This window comes from Manis pentadactyla, chromosome 3 (genome assembly GCF_030020395.1).
Source record: "Manis pentadactyla isolate mManPen7 chromosome 3, mManPen7.hap1, whole genome shotgun sequence".
In the NCBI taxonomy this organism is placed as follows: Eukaryota; Metazoa; Chordata; class Mammalia; order Pholidota; family Manidae; genus Manis; species Manis pentadactyla.
This window is the reverse complement of record NC_080021.1, coordinates 998,603-1,022,320: the sequence shown is the minus strand read 5'-3', so window position 1 is coordinate 1,022,320 and position 23,718 is coordinate 998,603. Positions and strand designations below refer to the sequence as shown.

At 65.0% G+C, this 23,718-nt stretch overlaps 1 protein-coding gene across 10 annotated transcripts in view; it reads right to left on the bottom strand.

Annotated features, from left to right (window-relative positions):
- Positions 1 to 23,718, bottom strand: part of PLEC (plectin) — a 51,209-nt gene that overhangs the window by 17,326 nt on the left and 10,165 nt on the right. For 3 of the 10 annotated variants that reach the window (XM_036923155.2, XM_057497632.1, XM_036923168.2), the window contains 15 exons: positions 6,100 to 6,161; positions 5,613 to 5,702; positions 4,700 to 4,777; positions 4,457 to 4,549; positions 3,472 to 3,638; positions 2,752 to 2,867; positions 2,574 to 2,680; positions 2,374 to 2,493; positions 2,201 to 2,296; positions 1,887 to 2,014; positions 1,546 to 1,639; positions 875 to 1,029; positions 487 to 796; positions 326 to 403; positions 88 to 249 (listed from right to left, as the gene is read on the bottom strand). In XM_036923155.2, coding sequence (XP_036779050.2) covers positions 88 to 249; positions 326 to 403; positions 487 to 796; positions 875 to 1,029; positions 1,546 to 1,639; positions 1,887 to 2,014; positions 2,201 to 2,296; positions 2,374 to 2,493; positions 2,574 to 2,680; positions 2,752 to 2,867; positions 3,472 to 3,638; positions 4,457 to 4,549; positions 4,700 to 4,777; positions 5,613 to 5,702; positions 6,100 to 6,161 — 1,856 coding nt within the window. Of the gene's footprint in view, positions 1 to 87; positions 250 to 325; positions 404 to 486; positions 797 to 874; positions 1,030 to 1,545; positions 1,640 to 1,886; positions 2,015 to 2,200; positions 2,297 to 2,373; positions 2,494 to 2,573; positions 2,681 to 2,751; positions 2,868 to 3,471; positions 3,639 to 4,456; positions 4,550 to 4,699; positions 4,778 to 5,612; positions 5,703 to 6,099; positions 6,162 to 6,887; positions 7,102 to 9,767; positions 10,025 to 11,262; positions 11,526 to 12,106; positions 12,244 to 13,659; positions 13,718 to 16,849; positions 17,546 to 20,224; positions 20,342 to 23,718 lie in introns of those variants that run through there. The other 7 variants (XM_057497631.1, XM_036923152.2, XM_057497630.1 and 4 more) reach the window with 7 other exon arrangements.

The window sequence follows — 23,718 nt, the reverse complement described above, 5'->3', positions numbered from 1 at the left end:
GCCCGTCTGACATCAAGCACCGCCCAAGGCCCCTGGCAGACCCCATCCCAAGAAGGGGTCATGGAAGGCTCCGGAAGGCGGCCTCACCGAGTAGCTCTCCTTCTTGGTGGCCATGTTGGCATTGTGTTCACCCCAGTCAAAGCCCACCTCCTCCTCCTCCTTCTCGCTCAGCCACATCAGCTCCTTCGTGGCGGCTGCCACAAAGTTGTGCAGGCTCTCCAGGGACCGGAGACGGGCCTTGGAAGAGTTCTGTGGCAAGCAGGTGTGTATCAGGCCCACCTGCTGCCCACCAACCCACCTGTCTGCCACCCGACCCCCTACTCACCAGCAGCTTGGCATACTGCAGGTCCAGTCGACCCAGGCAGTCTCGGTAGGCACCCCGTGGGGCCGGGGAGAGCTGGCCCTGCAGGACACGAGGAGGGGTGAGGCCTGCAGTGACCAGGACTATGCCACCACTCTCTGGCCACCCTGCAGGCGCCCACTCACCTCGTCAGTGCGCGCCCGCTCAACCTTGACCCGGAACTCCTCAATGGATTGGTGCAGGCCACGGTGGCTGCCTAGCTGCGCCTCCACGCTGGGCAGGTCCATGCCCCACTCGGCACTGTCCACCTGGCGCTGGTTCTCCTCCACCCAGGCCAGCAGGTCCTGCAGGTAGCGCAGCGTGGAGTCCTCGAGCTCAGGGCGCCTCTGCGAGCTCTGTAGTGTCACCTGAGTCATGGGGGCAGCTATACCCGCTTTCAGCCGGAGATTGTGCTCGGTGCGGATGGCCACCAGGCGCTCATGCAGGCGGTACACCCTGAGGACAGCGCAGAGCAGGAGGGTGAGCCAACCAGACCAGACTGCACACCAAGGCCCCGGGAGGCGTGCAGCCTACCTTCGGTACATCTGCTCGCCCTGAGGGTGCCGCCCATCCTTGAGGGTCTGCACGTCGTTGAACAGCAGCCTGATCATGCCATCCGCCTTGTCTAGGTCACGCTCCACCTCCGCTGCCCGCTGGGGTGCCTTGCCTGTAGCCAGCAGCCGAATGTCCTGTAAGGTGGTCTCCGTGATGCCGAGCCCCGAGCCCGCCTCCTGCTGGCCCACCCAGGGCCTCCACGGCCCGCAGCCTCCAGCCTCTTCCCTTCCCACCCGGCCCCGACACATCCTCCTGACATGCACCTCTGACCCCACTGCCAGCGGCCGGCTCTCCCGGGGAACGGGGATTGAGCCCAAAGGCCTCTGCCAGGTCCAAGGAGCCTGACCTTTCATGACCCTGTCTTCTGTCATGCACGTCTGCAAACTCCTCCCTCCTGCCAAGACCCCGGTGTGAGTTTGGGGTCCTCCCTACCACCCCCTGCTGACCTAGGACAGGGTAGGGCAGCCTCTTCTGTGCCCTGCCTGGGACCCAGAAGCCAGCTTAACCCAAAGCTAGCAGTCAGAGTTGGCTGTGCACCAGGAAGGAGCAGCTAGTGGTGCCGGCTCCCCGCCCGCTGGCCTGCTGGCCACAGGGCGTGGCGGGTCTGGGGCTCCTCCTGCCTGGCCCAGCCCCACCCGCCGCCCCCTCACCGACTGGAGCAGGGCGTCGGCCTGGTTCAGCTGCTCCTCGCACAGCCCGGCCTCCATCTGCAGCTTGCTCACAATGCGCTGAAGACACTCTAGCCTGTGGCCCAAAGCAGTCAGGGGCAGTCCAGAGGGGTCAGCCCACCAGGCCCCAGGGTGCCACACAGCACCACCTTCCTGCCCCCCACCTCCCCAGCCCTCTGCAGCCCAGTCACGCTGGCCGAAGTGTGGGTTTCCCAGCCCTGGGGAGGAAATCCTCCCCAGGCAGTGAGTGACTCACCCTCGGGCGGCTTCTCTGCCGCCACAGGGCCCTCCCCTGACCACAGCCCCGCCCAGTGCCCACCCACCTCTCATATTCGCTCCGGAGCTGCTTCTCCCGCTCCAGGATGGCCACATGCAGCCGGCCCCACTCTTTCTCCACATCCAGTGGGTGGTAGCCAGGGGGCACCTTGAGCTGGCCTGCTTGCACCGCCCCCTGTGGGTAGGGGCCCACTCAGGCCTGGACCAGTAGGAGACACAAAGCCACCAAGGCCCCCAGCCCACCCGACCCAGACCAGCCCTGGTCCCCAGAGCTCGGGGGTAAGGACAGGCCATGCTCAGTGGGGAGGACCCCCAGGCCCTTGGACTGCCTCACTCACCTCCCTCCAGCACCTCAGCTCACCTCCAGGGACTGGTAGATGCCTTTGGACCGGGTTTTGTCTGCCTCCTTGGCTGGAAGCTCTGTCTCCTTAAACTTCAAGAACTGGCACCACAAGATCTGTGGGGACGAGGGATGTCAGCAGCCAGCCTGGGCCCTGTGGAGGGCACGTGATCCCAGCTGGGCGAACAGCCCACCTCAATCTCCTCAAAGCTGGTGGGGACCTTGCGCTCCTCGAAGGCAGCAGTGTGGTGCCTGACCCACTGCAGCAGGAGCAGGGCCAGCTCCCGGTACTCCTGCCAGCGCAGCTGTAGCTCCTGGGGACCAGCACAGCATCAGGGGGTGCCCAGGGGCGTCTGGGCACCGTCCCACCCTGGGCCTGCAGGCTGCCACTCACACTGGCCTTTACCCCGTCCTGCGCGTCCGGCACACGGGGCATGGCGTCATACAGTGATGAGACATACGTGATGATGGACTTCTCATCGGGCTGGGGGACGTCCACATCTGTGGGAAGAGGAGGATGGTCAGGGAGCCGCAGGCCGCTCAGGAGGGTAAGGGCAGGGGCTGGCACTCACCCTCGGGGTCCAGCAGCCGGGTCACTCCCAGGTCCCGCTCTGCCACAGAGAAGGCCTGGTCCAGGTTCTCCAGGTTGGTCTGACGGTACACTTTGCTCATGTCAATGAGCACAGGCCTGCGGGCAAAGGAACAAGTAGGGCAGACAGGCAGGGGCACAGGCAGTGAGGCGCCAGGCAGGTCAGCACCCAGAAAGGGATGCAACAGACAGACCCTCCCACAGAAGCTAAGCCCCCACCTCCCCTGAGAAGCTCACACACACCCCTACCCCCCAATCCTGCCCACAAAGGTAACCCATATGTGGACACTGTGCACTGAGGCGCCCACCCCCAAGAGCCCCAGGGGCCTGTAGTGGGCACACGCCCAGGGTGTGATGCCCAGGCTCCCTGCATCCACCTTGCCCACAGGCCCTGGGTGGAGGCTGAGGTCCCCAAGGGGCTCCACCCCTTGGCCTCGGCACCCAGGCCCTTCCTGGGGCGTCCGCATGGGGGCAGATTCTGCTGTAAGGACCAGCAGCACACTGACCGCTCAGCCTTGGGGAAGCCATGGTATCTCTGGAAGGCCCAGGACGTTGGCAGGGCGGGGAGGTGGGCAGGCCGGCCCCAACTCATCCCCAAGGGCAGCAGTTCCCAATGTGGCAGAAACCCCTCCCGCGATCCTCCCTGCCCTGGCTTGTTTGGAATTGCCCAGCAGAGGTGCCCTCTGCCCTGCAGGGTTCCTACCTGTGCCGGTGAATGATGGCATTGAAGAGGCGGCCGTCACGCCAGCTGGAGGTGAAGTTGTCACAGCGCAGGCCCTGGTAACCTTCAACCATGCGCTGCGACCACAGCAGCAGCTTCTCCTTGGCTGTCATGTCCTCTGACTGCCCACTCACCTGGATGTCTGAGATCTGCCCCACGCAGCGGGCAGGGCAACTTGGCACCCGGCTGGGGTACACAAGAGCCCCTAGGGAGCCCTGGGCCCCCCTCCACATTGGGGGAGCTGCTGGAACCCAGCACACAGCAGCGCCACAAGCCCAGGCCACTCCAGCCAGTGAAGCCAGAGTCGGTCACAGCCCCAGCCCACTGCTTCCTCCGTCTGGCAGGAGCCTAAGGAGTGCCCTGCCCCGTGAGCTGGTGAAGGTGGGCCCTAAGAGAGCAGCTGCAGGTATCAGAGCTCCCCAGAAACCCCAGGCCTGGAAAAGGGTGTGCTGTGTCGTGGTGGGGTGGGCAGCAGGTGAGCTTCTCCTCTGGTCTGGGGAGGGTCTCTGACAGCCTGGCCTGGGCACGCCAGGGCCATGGCACTGGCCTGGCCCTGTATACATAGTCCAACTTTCAGGCAGGGGTCTGCCAGCCAGTCTGGCTTTCTGTACACGCCAGCCTGTCCCTAGCTATCTGTCTGTCGGCCTGGCAGCCCGTGTGACTCAGCTGCTCTGCCAGCCAGGCTCTGCCTGCCCAGCTCCCAGATGGGCAGCTTCCTGTGGTGAGTCAGCCGCTCTAGAGGTGCTTCTCCAGGGCTGCACCACAGCAGAGAATGCACTCCTTGGGGGCTGTTCAGGGCAGGCAGGCCTTGGCAAGAGGCCTGGCCCCCAGGCCATGGAGCCAGCCAGGGCCGGGTGTGGGCAGGCAGGGAGGCTCTGAGGTGCCAGGGTGCCAAGGAGCCAAGGGCCCCGGCGCCAGGCCAACACCCAGCCAGACACCAGGCCAGCCCCGGGGACTCCTGCTCTACCTGGAAGTGCAGGATGATGGTCCAGATCAGGCCAAGGGTCAGCTTGGGGTTGCCGTCGGCAATGTCATCGTTCCGAATGTTCACCAGCTTCACCTGTGAGCAAGCTGCCCTCAGCCACACCCACGGGCCAGACAGGGAGGGGGCAGGGCAGGGGCAATGGTGGGGGTAGGGCAGGAGCAGTGAGAGGGGAGGGTTGGGCAATGGGAGGTGGCGGGGAAGGGGCAGGGCAGCCGGCAGCCTCACCTGGCGGTGCCGGAGATAGTCCAGGGCGATCTGCACGTTCTGCAGCTTGTGGAAGCGCATCCTCCCCTTCTCCCGGGGCTGTGGGGGCGGGCAAGGCCGGTCATCTTCCACAAAGGCACTGCTGGCCTGGGGCTGCGGATCCCAGCCCACCCTCAGAAGCCCACAGCATCCGTGGTGCCCCAGCTGAGGGTCTTCCCCAGTGGCGCAGCAGCCCCTCCCATGTCCCCAGTTTACCCACCCCAGCTGGGAAAGGGGGACTCCTGCCCAGCAGGGGCTTGGGAAGTCCAGCAGCCAGGCCCAGACTGCAAGAAGGAAGGAAGGGGAGGGAGGAGACAATAGCCAGGAAGCCACGGGTGGAGGTCAGTGGCCCTGGGGGAGGGGGTCCTCCGGCCTGGCGATGGCAGCCCAGTCCAGCCCAGCAGTGCAGCAGGCCCGACATCGGGCAGCTCGATGCACAGCCGTCTGCCTGCCAAGTGGCAGGCACAGGTGGGGGGCCACACTGGCCACCAGCCCCAGGTGAGCCATGTGCTGCCGTAGCCAGCAGGCACAACCACTCACCAGGCGCGAGCTCCTGATTACGTCCCGCTCTCTTGGCTGCCCAGCCAGAGCAGGGCAAGGGGTAAAGGGCAGAGGTCAGGGTTCAGAGTCCAAGCAGCAGAGAAACCAAAGCAGAGCAGAGCGTGAGGTTACTGTCAGGACTCCAGCACAGGAGGCAGCAGGGCTGTGTGCCCGAGGCATGGGGGCCAGGGCCAGGGCCAGGCCGACGCTCCTGACCAAGAGGTGCAGTAGGGGACGAGGCCAGGCTAGATGCAGGGGGCATGTGGGAAAGGCCCCAAGGAGAGAAGGCAGGTGGGGGTGTCCAGGTGGCAGGCAGGCGGGGCCACGAAGGGGGTAGGTGGGCAGGTGTGCGTACCAGGCTGTCCCCTGAGAGCACCTCCAGCAAGGAGATGAGATTGTGGCCATCCCGGAGATCTTCATACAGATCGCTGATGTGCCTCTGGGCCTGTGGGGACAGAGAGGCTGGGCTGGCCACTGGTCCCCGGACCACCACCAAGCCCTGGAGTGGGGACAGGCTTCGGCCCCAGAGGGCAAGCAGCAGGAGGCCCACAGAACACGCCCCACCCCCACGGAGGCACCTACCTCTGCCCTCCAGTGCTGTTAAGGAGTGGCCAGGAGAGAGGAGGGGGGGAAGAGGGGGAGGGCAAAGAGACAGGAGCAGCGTGGGGAGAAAAAGAACAGAAAATCACAGGCTCAGAGGTAAAAAGGTGAGCTTCCCAGGCCAGCAGGGCCACCGTGGGTGAGCAGGGTGGTCTGTTCTGACTGGAGGGCACCCTCCCTCCTTCATCCCTACCCACCGTCTCCTCCACCCTGCAACCTGGCATCGCATGTGGGACACCAACCTTGATAAGATGTTTGTTGACCCACTTGGTGAAGGTTTTCTTCTGCACACGGTCCCGCTCATCTGGGAGAGACAAGGCCAGTCACCTGGGGCCTGGGAGTCGTCCAGGAGCCCTCAGGAGGTGGCCAGCGTGCGGACAGTGGCCAGTGCCTGAAGAGGGTCTCAGAACCACACACTGAAGCTCTGCACAAGCAGGCCAGGGAGACTAAGGTGCCAGGGCCCTGCCCAGCCCCGTCCAGGCAGCGCAGTCAGGGGAGGGGGCTGTACACAGCAGGTGCCCGCTGCTCAATCCCCCTACCCTCTCCCTCCAGGGGTGGGAGGTCCAGGCCTGGAAGCCACACCCAGAGGCCAACGGCACACACACAAGTCCCAGCCTGCCTCACCCCCATACTTGCTGTGTAGGGGGCCAGGAGGCTGGGACCTGAGTGGGGACTCCAGGTCAGGTCCCGGGAATGGTCAGGGGTGTGGGAGGGAGGAAGGTGTCCACAGTGTCCTCCCATCAGGGCAGGCACCTTCTGAGATGCAGTCCCACCCAAGGCCCCGAGGCCACAGCTGCCTTACCAAGCAGGCCGGCCCTCCGTGCGGGGCACGTATGGCTGCGGGCCAGCAGCTCTGCACCTGGACCAGGACGTGACCCCCTGCCCGGGCCCCCGCCCAGCTCAGAGCCCGCCCCCAGACTCAGACCCTCAGGGTCCGAACCCACCCCACCCGGTGCCAGGCCCCCTGCCCCAGGAAGTGGGCCCTTCCAGCTGGGCCAGCCAGTCCTGCCCGGGGGGAAGGGGATGCCACCTTTCTTGCCCTCAGAGGCTCTAAGCACAGCCAGGTAGAGGTTGTCCTCCGAGCTGGTTCTCTTGCCGCCCAGGCCCTCGGGCGCAGGCACGTGGGGCCGGTGCTGAGCCATGGTGCGGCCGGACCCGCAGCACGCTGCTCCTGGTCCCCAGGTGCTCAGCTCCCGCACCCCGCGCGGCACACCGGCGTCAGGCTGGCCCCACACAGATCACCGTCTCACCCCGCAGCGGGACTCGGTGTGGCCACACCCGGCCGGCTCCACTCCTAGCAGGCTGTCCCCGCCCCGGGGCCCCACCCGGCCCTGCCCACCCGCGGAGGGAAGGAGGAAGGCAGCCCCTCCCCCACGGCCGCACCCTCCGCCGACAGAAACAGGAAGCCCAGGGGTGCGCGCGCACATACACACACACACACACACAGGCCCCAGCCCTGGACGACCCCGCACCTCGACGCACACTCACTGGTATAAAGGTCCAAGACCAAACGCCGTCCCCACAGCACCCCCACCACAAGGAGGGTGCCCGAGTGTGGCCAGCCCTGGGGCCCAGCGGCTGTGCCCTTCTTCAGAAAACCAAGATCAGGCTTCAGGCCCGGCCACCCCACCTCCTATCCTAGCATTTCGCCCAGCTAGAGGTGGAAGGGACCCCAGGAGGGAACTCCCTCCCCCCAACCAAAGCTTAGCAACATCTGGCAGGGGGCAGTCAGTGGCCATCCTCCTGCAGCCCTGTAAATCGGGCTTCATGACGGCACCCCACAGCCACAGCCCCCACCCCTGCTAGGCTCCACCATGCCACTGCTTAAGGACCACCGTGGTCCTGTGCCCACCTGGCCCTTCCTGAGCTGCCCACCAGGCACATCCTGGAGCAGAGCCCGGTCTGGGGGCAGATACACCGCAGGGCAGGAGCGGCACATAGCTGAGCGCTGACTCACGGGGCAGGACAGCCCGAGCTGCAGATCTCTGCTCCACGCTGGGGGGGCTGGGGGCAGTGGGAAGCACATGAAGGGGGCCCAGCCAGTGAGTCAGGGCTGGGGAAGGGGCTGGGCACGGTGACTCATCAGAAAGAAAGCCCTACCTGGGGGCTGCAGGGCAGGATGGGTGGGGGCTGTTTGCAGCGGGCAGGGCTCAGATGGCTGCTAATTCAGGGTTGTAAAGGTGGAAGACAGGGCAAAGGGCGCAGGGGCGCAGCCCGGGACCTCGGTGGTGGACAGAGCTGCCTGTGGCCAACACTGGGGCTGCCCTGGCCCCCCAACCACCACCGCAGCTAAGAATGCACGCCCCGACCACAAGAATTTTCCAGTCGGCCTCTGGCTTGATGTGATCCAGCTGTGAGCCGCTGCCCCTCCCCCGCACCTCACAGCTTTCTGGGAAAAGCTGGCCCCACCCAGTCCAGCTGCCCTCAGCGGCCACACGAGGGTGCCCACGCCAAGGGGAGCTGCTCACACTCCACCACCTTACACCTAGGGAGCGCAACAGACCCCGGCTCTGCCGTAAGGCTTATGCCCCTCCCCACCTCTGCAGATACCCCTGAGGCTCCAAGCCTGGACTCTGAGCCTGGCAGAAAGGCAGAGACCTCTTGCCATGCACACCCCACCCTCGAGGGCAGAACCTGAAGAGGGCCTGGGGAGGCTGGGCTAGTTTGGTGGCCCCCACGACTCTCCCAGGCAGCAGTTCACTTTCCAGAAGCCTCCCAAAATCCCACATTTCACGCCACGTTGATCAGCGCGCTTCCAGCACTGGGCAAGCAGAGAATGTCTCACACACACACCCCCACCCCCGGAAGCCTGTAGAAAGGCCTCCCCAGGAACACCCCACTCCCCCAGCCACTAGTGCGGAGCACCTGCTACAGCAGGCTGTGGGCTAGTTCATCAGTGACAAGGTGAGTCCCCGCCTGCAGGAGTGGGGTGTCACTCTGGTGACGTGTACGCACAGCGTAGGCCCCCGGAGACACATGAGGAGGTGGAGGCAGGGGGCTCCAGGGGAGGCTGCAGCCTGCAGGAGCCAGGGTCTGGCACCCAGGGTTTGCGTGAGCACCCATCCTAGTCCCAGATCAGGCCCCCTCTCCGGCTTTGACCCCCAAGGGGCCTCCAAGGCCGCTGCCCAGGGGCAGGGGTAGGGGCGTGGCCTCCACCTGCCTAGGCAGGCTCAAGCGCCAGCACCTCCTGGAGACCCTCCTGCCTGGGCGTCTCCTTCCTCTGAGCTCCTCCCAGGGTCACAGAGCGCACCCCCGTGGCCCCTCCCTCCCTCCCAGCCCCGCCTACCTGCCTGCCTGCCCCCTGTCCATCCAGTTCAGACCCTCAAACACACAGACAGCCCCTCCCAGGCTAGCGCAGCCTTGTGGCCGCCGTTGTAGGCTTTTCCAGCACTGCTGAATGCCGACGGGGCTCCCCAGGACCCCCACCAGGACGCACCCCCCCACAGCACTGGTGCTTCTGCACAGCACCCAGTGTCCCCCCCAGCTGTCCACGGCCTGAGGTGCTTCCTCTGCCCCTTTCACAGATGTGGGAAGGAAGACTGCAGGTCCCACACTACTGAAAACATTCCCAGATGGGAAGCCAACAGACTGAGGAGGGGAACCTGCTGGCCAAGGAGAGCCCCACGCAGCACCAGGCGGCAAGCTGCCCTCAGCACCTCCCCCACCTCCCTCAGCCCGCAGGCGTCCTGATTGCCAACTGCCGGTGCCCAGAAACCAAAGCCCAAGCCCAGGTGCCCCGCCCGCCGTCCCATCCCCCACCCCCAGAAGGAATAAAGAGGCCAGGGACAGCACCCCGCCTTCCGCCCAGGTGTGTCCGAAGCAGAGCGCGGGGCACAGCTGCACTGGGCTGGCTCCGCCTCGCAGCCCACGCCGCAGCCTGGAGGCCCGCGCCCCTCCCGGGGGTACACACCTACACAACACAGCTGCGCGTGGAGGTAGCCCCTGCGGGCCTGCTCGCAGCCCCCGTCCAGCCAGCACAGCCTGTCCAGCACCTCCTCCTTCTGCGAGGCAAAAGCGCCTCCCGCCCCGCAAGTGCCGGCCGCAGCCATGCGCCCAGGCGCCCCGGAGCCGCCCACCAGGACCGCGGCGGGACGGCGAGGGGCTCCGCTTCCCAGACCCAGCGGAGGCCGCCAGCCGCGCCACGCCGCTCCCGCCCCGGCAGCGTGCCGAGGCCCGAAGAACCGGCCCCTGGCCGGGTGCCCCGCCCAGCACGGCCAGGAAGCCGCGCCCCTAACTTGGAGGGAGAGGACCCAGCTCAGCCTGGGGTTCTGGGGGCAGAGGGAGGCTGTCCACATAGACAAAGGGGCCTGGGAACTCCCCGGCCGCCCTGTTTCCCGCGGAGAGGGGCCCCAGGGGACGCCCAGGCGCTGGGAAACTCCCCTAGCCTGACATGCACCGGGAAAACGCTCCCAGGGCTGGGGCGAAGCTGGGAGCAGCCAGCTGGGACGGCCAAGAACAGGGCACACCAGAGCCCTAAGGGGCACCACAGGGCAGTGACAGGAGGCAGCAGGCAGTGGGCAAGGGGGTGGGGCAGGAGGGCAGGCCAGATCCAGGGGGAAGAAGCCCTGGCCTTCGAGTTTTACTGACCGCCCTGCAGCTGAGTCACCAGCCACCCCCCAACGCCAAGCCTAGAAACCCCACCCTGACTTAGACCTCAGGCCTGGCACCCAGGCTGAGCCTCAGCAGCCCTGCCTGGGTACAGCCCTGGCCACCCCCTGCAGGCAAGTCCCTACAACCTCCGTGTCCCGTGAGGGCAGTCCTCTGGCCAGAGGCCAGGTCCCTGAAGCCCCACCCGGATCCACTGGCTGGGGCAGAGGCGAACCCACACGCCGGTGCGGAGCAGTCCCGGACTGGGTATGGCTGCCACTGGCTGTAGCCCAGAGCAGTGACTTTGCGTAGGGGAGGGCAGAACGCAGTCTGGCTGCCTGCCCTGCGGCGTCCTGGGCCCCGGCCCAGCCCCACCTCAGTCCTGGGCGGGAGTCTCTCCCCAGACCTGCCCCAGGACACCTGCGCTGCATCTGCTAGTGGTGGCTTGAGCTGACAGTCACCTGTGCACCATGTCCCCAGCGGCTGCGGGGCCTGTCTTCCACAGGGGACCCTCTTGCACTCCCCACATCCATCAGTCCGGAGGCCCACAGCCTCTCCTTCACTCACCCACCCAGAACGCGGCCAGAGCCCCAGCCACCCCGGGGAAGAGGGCAGGGTCTTCAATGCGCGTAGGAGGCAGGGGGCAATACACTTTCCGACCACGTGCTAGTACTTAGCAACGGCACAAGAAGGGGGCGGCGCAGGGAAATGCAGGGATGGGAGGGAGGTGGGCCGTCGCCCCGCCCTGCTTCCAGCCCACTGGCGGGGCAGCGGCTGGCGACCAGCGGGCCCAGGCGGTAGCTGCCAGCGGCGCTTACCTTGCTCATCCTGCGCCCGCCAGCGCCCCCTGCGCCAGTGCCATACGGCAGCCAGGGTGACGATGTGGCCCACGACCACCAGGGAGGGAAACAGGCTGCCCGAGGGCTCCATGGCTCTGGGGCCTCACGGCCGTGGGCGGAGCAGGCGGAGCAGCCCTTCCGAACCGCGGTGTGAGGCCGGACAGACCCCTCCCTTCCCGGTGAGGGGGACGCCCCGGGACCAGGGCCCGCCCCGCCTGCGGGGCCCGCCCCGCCGCACTGTCTGCCGGGCGCCCCCCGGCCCGCCGCACCAACTGCTCCTCCTCCCTCCCACTGCTGGGCACTCTTCACCGCCTCCCGCGGCGCCCAGCTCAGCTGTCCCCGCGCAGAGCTGTCGCGCTCAAGGTTAGCTCAAGCCTTAACCCCTGCTTACCCACAGCCACACCCAGGAGGAGGGGCCTGCAGCGACGTGGCCAAGCCGCAGCACCCCCACCGGCCTGGACGGCCTCAGCACCCCCACCCGAGGGTGACCGCGGTGCCCGAGCACCCCATTTAGCCTCCAAGAGTGCCCCCTGGTGACAGCTGCCTGGTGCCCAGGGGGGTGCATGCCAGTGCCCCAGCCCTCACAGGGCCTCCCCCCAAGCTTTCAGCTGACCCAACCAGGCTCAAAGAAAAGCACCCTCCCCAGAGTCCCAACGCCCCTCATCCATCCATGTGGGCTAGCAGACAGAATCAGAGGGAGGGGCCAGGGTGGTGGCCTGGAAAGCAGGCTGTGCGCAGGGGCAGTAAGGACAACTCTTGCCCTCGGTCCCCAGCCCCCGGCCCGGCTGGCTCTCACAAGGCCTTCAAAGGCTGCCCCACCTACCCGGCACGATCTTCATTGGGGACAAAAGCAGGAACCCACCAGGCAGACAGGGAGTGGGTGTGGGGTATGGGGAGGGTCACGGCCCTCGGAGGCAGCGGCCGCGGACAGTGGTGGCCTGCGGTGGGTGGAGGGCACGGTGTGTGCTGTCAGCAGCGCCCCAGTCCATGGGGGAGGGGCAGGTGGGCAGGGGGCCCACGGGATATAAATACCCAAGGAAGGCGAGCAAGGCCCGTCACTTCCAGACTTAGAACATGACGTGCAGAGCGAGGGCAGGGGGGCCGCAGCCTTCGCTGGAGTCCAGTCTGACTGGGCGGCGCCACCCAACACCCGAGGCTCCTACCAGTGAATCTAATAAGAAGCCGCCTGGCTGATCCATCTCAGAACGAGGCCTGGCATGGGCATTTGGAGCTTGGGGGTTCATGTCCCCATGGGAGGAAGTGCAGCCCCGCCCTCCCCCACCCTGTCCACCTCTTGGGGTGCACTTGGAAAGGGCCACCTGGACAAGGGGACGCTGTTCCCTTCCTCCCAGAGAGCCCCGCACAAGTCACTCAACACAACACCTGACCCGGAGGGACGGGACAGCCTCCCCAAGGTCACACCACCAGCCAGAGACCCAGGTGGCCCCCAGTGAAGCTGCCCTGTGAGTGCAGGGCTGAGCCTCCCCAGCCAGGCTGCTCCTGGGGCCTGCCCTGAGCTCCACCCCAGACCCCATGCAGCCGCTGGTCTACAGAAGGCCCGCCCCCCGTCCTGGGCTGCCCTGGACCTCAGGGCACTGGAGAGACAGCACATGGAAAGCACAATCTCACCCTCGCCTTCCAGGAGGCCGGATGCCCTTGGGCCCTGGCAGAGGGCTAACCTGGAGGGAGGGGACTATATCCCATCGGTACTTCCTGTGCACCAAGCGCGATTCTATTTTAATCCTCAGGAAACACTATGAAGCAAATCCTCTGCCGTTATCACATTATACATATGGAGAAACTGAGGCACAGAAACGTGACGTGCTCGCCTGCAGTTGCATGAGGTCGTGACAGAGCCCAGGTGGTCTCTGGCATGCGTGGTCAGCCAAACACAATGCACAGCAAAGCACACCTGGCCTCTGACTGCTGGGGTGGGGGCGCCCCACATCCACACGGGGAGACCAGCAGCAGCGGGGCTGGGGACTATGGGCCCACCCACGCCTCCTGCTTGCCAACCTGGCTTCAGAAAATCATTTCTGAAGGAAACTGGCCTGCAGCGGCCAGCTCAGGGGCTGGGCTGGGCTGGAGGAAGCCTCAGAAGAGCCCATGATTCAACAGCCAAAAGAGGACTAGCCCCTGGAGGCAGGAGTGCCCATGCAGGGTAATGGACAGGCCCCCTCTGCCCTATGAAGATCTGGGACGAGGCCTGCTGCATCCAGATGTCTCCATGCCACACCACACACGCCCAAGCAGCCCTGATGTCCAGGCCTCCCAGGGCCCCAGCCACAAGCTGCCTGGAGAGCCCAGCCCAGCCTCCGCTGGAGGCCTTGGCCCCTCCCTCCCATTTGCCCACGGCCCCTCCCAGGCCCTGCCCACCTTGACCCAGCTGAATCAGCTCCTCCATGCTGTACCTGTCCATGGCTGCTGTGGACCAGGCAGCTCCAAGAGCCAGCAGAGGACAAGCAGGAAGGCAGGAAGGAGGGAAGGGTGGGAAGCAGAGGGAGGGCTTGCTCACGCCCAGGCATCCCCACCCAGCTCTGGGAGGCTCCTCCTCACTGCACCCCCTGGTCTGAGAGCTGGGCAGAGGGGTAGTATAGCAGACTAACAGGTCAGACCAGCCCAGGGGGCCCAGAGGATGGGCCTGCCCCAAATCCATGGGCCTTGGCACAGCTCACAGCGCACCGGGCTCCTCTAATTTGCCCGCTGTGCCCTCCACAGGCCCACCAGACCCACACTCTCCCCACACACCCTGGCTCCCTCAGGCCCCACAGCAGGTCTTTCCTCCACTGACTCTCTCTCAGCCACCTCAGTGCCAGCCCCACGGGCAAACATGACATTTCTTTCCTGTCCCAGCCTCTGTGCTCCTCCAGGGGTGGTTCTACCCAGTCGCCAGAGGACAAAGTTCAAGGCCCATAGAATTCTGCCATAGCCCGGCTTAAAAAGCCCATCAGAGTTTTACAGGTATCCCCACAAACACACACACAGCCCAGACACAAAGCCAGCAGTGGCTGCAGAAAATGGGCTGGACCCACGTGTCCCACCGCCCAGCAGGACACCACAAGGCCATGGAAAAGAGGGGCAGCTCCCTCCCGGATGAGTGCTGAGTAGGAAAGTGAAGGTGCCTGGGGCGGCAGAAAAGCAATCCTCCCAGGACACGTGCCTGGGACGCACACATGCACCTGGCATACACACACCACCCATTCAGGTGGTACTTTTTTCTGTGTCCACTTTTTTCATTTTTAATCCTGAGCCAAGCAAAATGTTACTATTTGAAACATAAAATTCACATATAAAAACCCATTCCACTGGTTTTCTACCACACAAAGTAAACCTCAACTCCCGGTCACAGTCAAGGACTCGGTGGCCAGAGTGCAGCTTAGGACACCTCCTTAGAGGATGCCCCCCCAGCTGTTTCCAAAGCTGCCTCCCCATTGCTTGCCTCCCACCCAGTTCATCCCCAGATACTCGGGGCTCCCAGGGCCAGAGGCTCGGGCTGGGTCCAGCCAGTTTGTGGCTGGACAGGCAGGTGGGTGTGGACAGAGAGAAGGGGTGGGAGCCTTGAGGGCGGGGACCGAGGGGAGCAGACGCATCTGAATCTGATGCCCTGCCGCACCCGTAAGCACCTGGCCAGGCAGGCCACCTGACCAGGCCCTCATGTCAACTAGTGCAACAGGCCACCGTGCTCCTGACCCAGCCTTCTGCCAGGGGACTGGCGAGGGAAAGGAAGGTGTCTGTGTAGCTCATAACTTCATCATTTCCAATTCTGAGAAGTCCAAGTGTCCGGGTGTCATCAGAATGGGCCTAGCCTGAGTGTGGGGCCATCACAGGCCTGCAGACCACGTGGCCCCTCTCTGCACCGGGCCCCAAGGACACCCAGAGTCCCCCTCGAGCAGGAATGGCCTCCAGCCCCATGGTCCCGTGCTCAGCCCCAAGGGAGCCCACGCCCGCAGCCTGACTCAGCCTGGAGCCACAGCTCATTTCCTGCTGGAAACTCTGAGCTGCCACCGGAGGCCAGGCCAGGAGGGAGGACTGAGTCACCTCTCAGGGCTGCGGTGCCCTCTGCTCTGCCCACCACAGCCACACCCAGTCCCCCTCCTGGCCACAGACAGACAAGGAAGGAAGGAGAAAGGAGGAGGGGGAGACTTGCCGGCACACCCAAGACCCGAGCTGGGGAGAGGGCTGGTCACAGAGGGCTGAGGACAGGCAGGGCACTGGCAGTCAGAAAAGCAGGGGCAGAAGGACCCCCAGGCCAGGCCCTGGCCACCAGACGCTGGCCTGCGCCAACCGGGCAGCAGACAGGTCCTCTTTGACTCTTGTGGGAGACACCGTCACCCCACTGACATGAGTGGAGGAGGCCATGAGACTTGCCTATGACGACGGGGGAGCCCAGAGGCCAACCCTTGACCCCACAACCAAACTGACCGTCCCAGGCGGGCTCCTGTGGTGTGGTCTGAGTGGGTCCAACCTAGACCAAGTCAGAACTCGGGTGGCCACTCAGCACCCTGGGCCTGCACCCAGGTCTCCTGACCCCCATTCACCTGGCAAACTTCTGCCCACCCTGCTAGCCTCAAACCCAGGTCTCCTTCCAAACCCATTAGAGACCAAGTTCTGCCCCAGTGGTGAGACACAGAAGCAGCGGTTGAGCCTGCCTTGTGCTGGGGGATCCAGGAAGCCCCAAGTTCTGCACCAAGGCCAGTAAGCTCTGGGAACCCATGGGCCTCAAACTGCATGGGACGTGTGTGCCCACCCACCTCGGTCCTGCCAGCTAAGGTGCTTAGGGACAGAGGTATCCCACAGAGAAAGAGCACAGACATGGGTGCTAGCAACTCCTGGGACCACTGGACCTATCCCATCCTCTGGGACCCAGCTCCCACCGGGAAGGGATCTGCCTAGACCTCAGGTTGGGCCCAAGAGCTGACATACCCTGGCCTCTAGCCTGCTGTGATGCTCACCCAGGGGCCTGCTCTTCCCTCCCCCAACCCCGCCCAGGGCTCCCCAAGGCTATCGCCAACCCCAAGCCAGCCAAGTGGCCAGTCACAATTCTCCATCTGAGCCACAAAACCACAGGGGCAGGTGTCACCCACAATGGACAGACTCAAGGCTCAGAAAGGTCAGGCAGTTCTCCCGGCTTTGCCCCCTCCCATTCCAGCCCCGCCTCTGCAAACCCCCGCCTCGTGCAGAGAGCGCCTGGGGACACATAGGCCACTGGGATGAGGAGAAGGGTGAGCCTGGTTGGTAGGACTAGGGCAGCCCTGGGGAGAGGGCAGAGCTGGCCCAGCAGGCTAACAGCTGGTCCTGCCAGTCCAGGCACTGAAAGCCCCACCCCAGGGTGTGCCTGGGGGGTGAGCTGGCAGGGGCCCCCAGGTGGGCTCCTTCCAGGACTACCCACCCCAGGGTCCTCAAGACAGGAGGAGCCACGTGGGTCCCCTCCCAGCACCCGCAGGCAGAGGGTGCGCCACCTGCTGGTGAGAGCAAAGCTCCCGCGTGGTGCTGCCCACGCCAGCCCCCGGCCCAGGCTCGGTGCCCACTTCCCATTCCCCAAGGCTGGAGCCAGGACGCAGCTGACCTGTGGGTGGGGCAGGCTCGGGGCCAGGCCTTGCCAGGCTCCCTGGGGCGGTGGCGGGCACCACTGGGGGCTCAGGTGCCCCCTCTTCGGGCTCCTTCCGGCGGTAGACCCGCCGCTCCTCACGGGCAGGATCCTCTGCTGGCAGTGGTCCCCGCTTGGGCGGACAGCCCAGGGGACCCTGCACAGCCTGCACATGAGGGGTGCGGCATGCAGGCATCACCATGGCAACAGGGCGGCGCACTCGCTGCAGGGAAGCAGGCACGATCTCCGGCGGCAGGTGCAGGTACTGGCGCAGGTGGGCGATGCCCTCGTTGGTGAGGTACCAGTAGAAATGGCGCCAGGCAAAGGTCTCTCGCACCAGGCCCCGTACACGCAGGGAGGCCATGGCGCGCATGACCTGCAGGTTGGTGACGCCAGGCACATGGGGGTGCAGGCTGCGGGGCCGACGGTCTTTCTTGGCCACCATCACGCCCTCGCGGAAGAGCACTTCGTAAATGGCCCGCAGCTGGTCCAGCGGCATGAGCATGCCGGCCACCATGGCTGCCGGGAGCGGTGAGGCAAGGGCAGCGGGCGGGGCACAGGGAGGAGGCCCGTGGAAGCACAGGGTTCGGCAGGCGCCGGCTGGCAGGGCAGGCAGGCCCGGCACGGAGCTCGAGGATGCCGGTCGCGGGGCTCGTGGCGCCTGGCTCCCTGGCTCGAGGCGGTCCCTGCCGGCACTGCGGCCTGCCCACCCCTGCGCGCTCCCGCCCGCCCTCCAGGACGCCCAGGCCGGCCCCCTCTGACTCAGCAGCACGGGCGGCCCCTCCCACCCCAGCCACGGGGCCCCTCGCGGAGTTGGGGGGCGCCTGGCAGTGGCCTCCAAGCCCCAGCGGGCAGACTCTCCCCTCCCAGCCCCCGGGCAATGTCAGAACGTACTTCAGTTTCTACACACTCCCTTCCAGGTTTCTCAGACTAGGGCAGGGGGGCCGGGAGTAGCCATGGACCAAGAAAGGGTGGCAGAGAGGGGAGGAGGGGTCTCCAGACGGGGTACCCGATTCAGAGCTGTGGTCTCAGGGCTTCAAGGCCTCACGGGTCCGAAGGGGGCCTCTCGGGTCTGAAGGAGGACGACTACTACGTGTGGGGCCCTCAAGGTCTGAGGGAGGAGCATGGAGTCGGGGGTGGGGGGTTGAGATGGGTCTGAGGGGGACGGCAGGGCAGCTGCTTCAGCACACGGGCAGGAGGGCTGAGAGCACTACCGGCTGCTGTCCATCAGGCAGGCAAGGGGGCAGGGGGCAGGGGACAGCCCCCCCACCCCGCAAATGCCAGGCCCCAGAGAGCGGCCATCCTATTGAACACTTCGCATACCAGGCCCTATCCTCTGCGCCCCTGAACAGAGTCCACTTGGAGTCCACAGCGCTCTGGACAGGGCACAGGGTGGAGGGCTCTGAGTGGAGCCTCCACCTGCCCCCAGGTCAGCTGTTGGAGGCCAGAAACTCTCAGCTGCCACAGGGCAGCACAGCCACCAAGCACCTGTCCTCCAGGCCTGGCACCCCTGCTGCCAAGAGACACCCCACCATGGGCCGCCTGGGCCTGTGTCTGTTGGGGGCATTAGACCTGTGGGTCGACTGGACAGAAGCAGGGAGAGGAACCCCAGCGGAAGGGCCCCACGGAGGGAGCTCTGCCCCCAAATCCCTCAACTGAGGCTCTAAACATGGGTATCCTGTGCCCCATTCCTGGCTCCCACACCGCGCTGCATCCAACCGCAGGGGCTCAGGACTCCGGCTCTCCTCTTACCCTCCAGTCACACCCACCCATTCCCACCAAGAAGGGCTGACCCAGGACGGATCTTACTCAGGGCGAGGAATAGGGCGGGTGCGCTGGCGGCGGCGGAGGCGGGCACGCAGCCAGCCAGCCAGCCTGGGTCGGGTTTATGGGGCCGTTGCCATGGCACCACACAGCCCATCCAAACACAGCGGCCCCAACACACACACACACAGACACACGCACACACGCACACGCACGCGCACGCACGCAGCCCTGGCAGAGGTGGCGGTGGAAACCCCGGGCACAACGCGGGTGTCCGTCCGGCGCTGAGCTCCGCCCACCCTGCGGCGGACAGGGTAGGGGCAGCCGGAGCAAGGGCAGCCCATTAGGCGAGCGCTACGGCCTCACCCCTTCAGCCCAGCAGCGCCTGCTGACCCTCCTGCCAACCGGGGCCGCGGCTTCAGGATCCGGAACCAGCTGTGGTCCTGGGACCCGCCCGGCCTGGTGCGGGCAGAAGGCCTACTCTCCTGACCTGTCCGTCCACCTACCCACCAGGGCCGCACTCTCCTCCTGTTCTCCCTGAATGCCCACCCCACACATCCACGCCGTGGCCCTGCTGCGATTCCCTGACCTAATAATCACCCCAAATCCCCAAGCCCCCCAACCAAACCAACTCATGCCCCGCCTCCCAAAATGATTGCCAGCCACACCCAAAGCCCCCCAAACTCTGGGACCTAAGGTCTCTCCTCCCTCACACAGGATTGGACGGGTCTTTGGCCAACCCACTCGGCCCCGTTCCTCCCCTAGCCGCAGCCGCAGCCGCAGATGGGGGCGTGGCCACAAGGAGGTGCGGGACCAGCGGGGACACCCCTCCCGCCAGCCAAGGCGCCCAACTGAGCGGGAGGAGGAGCCGGGAGGTGCCTGGAGCAAGATGTTCCCGGTCAGCTCCGGCACACCTACCCGCGCCCGCTCCGAGACGGGGTGGGGAGCCCCGCAGCCAGGTCCCAGGATTGGGAGAACGCCCCACTCTGCCGGCCGGCCCCCACCCTACGGGACCCTCAGCCGCAGTAGCTGATTCAGCACCGGGAGAGCCGGGTCGGGCCAGCAGGGCGGCCCCCTCCCCCTGCACTCCAGGGCAACCAGTCGGGGCCCTGGAGGTTTCTAGGGCAACCAGTCGGGGCCCTGGAGAAGCCCCCGGCCTCCCCACCCCAGAACAAAGAGCCGCAGTGTGGACTTGCCCGGGGCCCGCCCGACTGGCGCCTCCCCACAGCGATCCGCACGGCCCTGCCCAGCCCCTCGGACGCTGGGCTGCAGGGCTGCAGGCGGGGCGAGGGGTCAGCTCCGTCGGGGAGGAGAAAAAGCAGAGCTGCAGCCAAAGCCTGTTCCCACCCCCGCCCCGCCCCGCCCCGCCCCCCGACCCTCGTGCAGGGAGCCCTGCAAGGGCTGCAGGGCTGCAGTCACCCCCACCCACCACCAGCCCGGGACAGTCACCGCTCCAGGTGAAGCCTCGTCGGGGATAGGCCTGGGGTCTTCCGCGGCTCCAGCTCCCAACCCCCAAAGCTGCCTCCAGGGCGGACAACCCTAACCGTTGCTCCCCGGGGATCTGAACCCGGGCCAGCCCCCAACCCGCACCTTTGAGGGAGCTTATCTCGTGCTGGATTGCTCGCGAGGGGTCCATGTCTCCACCAGGACAGAGAGCGTTGTCGCCGCCGCCACGCGGAGTCCAGCCCCGCACCGCACTGACCGGGCCAGAGCCGCAGCCTCGGGGAGGAGCCAGGCGCGCGGGGCGGGGCCTGCTGGCCGGGTGGTGTTTGGGCTGATCGATGCGCTGGGCTGGCCAAGCGGGCGCATGCTCCGGGCAGTGCACTGCCCCCACCCTCCAGCACCCACTCCAGGCCGTCTGACCCCGCTACGTCCAGCGCACTGCCAGGCCACCAGGCCAGATCTAGGCGCTCTCGCCGGCCCACCCCTCCCCACCCACAGTCTCCCGGCCTCCCTCGGAGCACCCTCCGGGACGCTCGTGCACGTGGCTTCCCTGGCCTCGAAGCCGCGCCCGCTCATTCCCTGCAGGAGGCACCCACTAGTCCGGGCCTCCCAGTAATCTCCCTAGCGAGCACCTTGGGTACGGAGGGAGGGCGGATCCCAACAGGATAGGTGGCTGGAGGCCACCCGCGGTCGAGCCCCAGGACCCTGGAACAGCCCCTTCATCACCACCTCCAGGCCCCAGCAGTTTTCCGCACCCACTCCTCCACCTGCAGACCCCACTCAGCCACCTCACCCACCCTATGGCTCAGGACGCCTTCTATACCGACTCCATAATGACATGTCCAGTGGGGGCTCTGGCCTGCGCCCCGGCCTCTGCCTCTCCCACTCGGTGAGTCCTGAAGGGGCTTGTCTTGGGGTGCTCTTGTCTTCCCAGCTCTGTGCATATACCACCCTCTATCCGCCACCCCCCAGCGGCTCAGGCCCCCGTGGACAGCCCCACAGGCCTTGGAAGCTCTGCCTTCCAGTATGTCCACTGCCACCACAGGTCCAGGCCCCAGCACGCCTCGTTTCAGGGTTCCCCCACCCCTACTGCTAACAGGGTCAGCCTTCTGGGCCACAGGAGTGGGTGTCTGTCACCACCTGCCTCCTGGGGAGAATGCTGCCACTGGCGCTGGAAGGATGGGCTAGCTCTGCTGCACTCACTGCCACAGGAAGCCACAAACAAATGCGTGGCCCTTGCCCACACCTCAGGCATGCATCCCTGCAGCGTCAGCATCAGGATGGGAGCCTCAGCACTCTCCTCTGCCACCCTGGCCCTCTGTACCGGGCTGTAGGGGACAGAGACAGCTTCCACGAGATGTGGCCAGCTTGCATCAGTCTCCTGCCAGACCTTCATCCAAATCCTACTTCCATCCTCACCCCAGACCCCCACACCCACCCTGAACCTCTCAGGGACACAACCTGCCTGAACAGGCTGCCTCCGTCAGGTGCCCACCCTTACTGCCCACACGCTGGCTTTATCAGGGCAGGGCTTGGTGGAGGATGTGGCACTGACACTGGGGCAAGGCCAGCAATGCCCACATGCTCAGGCTGATAGGTGAAGCAGGTGCAGCCACAGCCCGATTGAGGCCTGGAATTCTGGGGTCCCTCACCCCATCCCTGTCCTTCTTGAACTCAGCCAATCCAGGGCATGGGCAAGTCTCTGGAAAGAACTTGGGGTAAAAAGTAAAGTGACAAGACAGGATTTTGTGGTTCCTTACACCTAAATTCCTATTTATTTTATTAGCCAGTTCTGGATAAGCCTAAATTTAGCCTGTAACTGAACAGTACTTCCTTATTAAATGTCAAATGAAAGTGAATTAAATAAACAGATCTAAAAGCTATGGAAAAACAAAAAGTCAGAGCTTTTTCTATTGTTATAGATACATATAGTTGAATTGTGAATATGAGATCACAGTTTTAGGCTAGTGAGAAGGAAAAGGTCGAAGGCAGGTGATCGGGTCACCCCAGAGGATCAGGCACAACTGGGTGATTTTTTCCTAACTTTTCAGAACCACACAGACAACTGCTCAGAGAAAGAATGTCCCAGGCCCTTGCCTGCCTCCCTCAAGTCAGGCTCCCACCTGTGAGCGGCCACTGTGGTCACCTGCACTCACTTGCAACTAGGGGCTCTAGAGAAGCAGTGTTTGCTGGAAGGTCCGGTGAAAGGGCCCCTAAGCCTGCCCTGGTCACCTGCCCCAACAGCAGCCACATAGTGTGGCCTTGGAAGTGGGGCATAGCCACTCTGGGAAGGCTCCACAGGACACAGTGAGCCCATGCCTTCATTCCTTCTCAGAGCAGGCTTCCTGGAGGAAGGGGCAGTTAATGGGGACAGAAAGGCTGCAGGCCAGCTGGCAAAGGAAGCCGGACCACTCACACAAAGGCCCAAAGTAAAAAAAAAAAGAAGTTGGACTCCAAAGACTGTGGGGACAGCTGAAGTGGGGAAGAGGGGACTGGAAACAGAGCCGTGGGTGGGGATTTCACCAGGCCAGGGAGGTCCCTCAGACAGCAGGGCTGTTGTGGACGAGGGCCTGGGAGCAAGACATGTGGGCAGGGAGGCAAGGCAGCAGGTTATCCAGCCCTGGTGGTGAAAAGTGAAGGCTCCGGCCTCCCTACATCCTCAGCTTCTACTGGCCTCACTACCCAGAAGACCCCATCTCGGGGTCCTCAAGAAGGCAAGTGGTCTGACCCAGCATAGCTCTCCCACACCCAGCTAGGACCCCATCAGGTCACCTGGGCCAGGGACTCGTACCTGGGGTAAAGCCAACCCTCTCGAAGCTTCCTGCAAATTCTCATACCCGCAGGTCCCCAGCACCTGAACCAAGCCTCCCTCCCCTCCAGCCCCTTTCTCTGGGAGAAAGCACCCCCCTCCTCACAAGTCCCACGAGACCCTGGCAAGGTTGGCCACAGGCCAGGGACAAAGAAGGGGCCCTGCTCCTGTCCCTACACCCCCATCTGCCATTCCGCCTTGTGCCAGGCCTTGCCACACAGCCCAGCATCAGCCTTGACTTATGGGGCAGGGGAAGAACCTCCTTCCAACTGGGAGGCCAGCCCATGATGAACGCCAGCCTGAACTTGGCCGAACTAGCCACGCTGTGTGGCTCCTGGATGCCCACGGCCACCACAGACACAGGGCCATCACATCACAAGGATGGATGCCTAGCAGTACTCCTGGGATCCGGGTGAAGGCCCGGGGACACAGAGGTTACCCCCTTGGGCCCCATCCAGCTCTTTCGCCAGGCAACCCAGTTCAAGAATGGCACCAGGTGTCTGCCAGACCTCTGTGGGGGGTCCTGGTGCCCATGCCCGTGTCTTATTCACTGGGAGGTCCCATCATTCTGTCCCCCAAATATCTCTCAGAACTTCCCCTTTCCCACTGTCTCAGCCACCACCTCGGGCCTCCCACCTCCTCACCTTCAGGGTGGCAAAGCCGCCCTTCACTGCCTGCCCTCCACTTCCAAGCACTCTGCACACAGCAGCCGTGAGTCGAGGTAGTTGCTGGGCTGTGCGGCAAGGCCTGGCAGTACAGGTGGGACGGCCCCTGTGCCCCCACTGGGGGAGCTGCATGTCAGAGGGGACATCCCTGTAGGCACAGTCTGCAG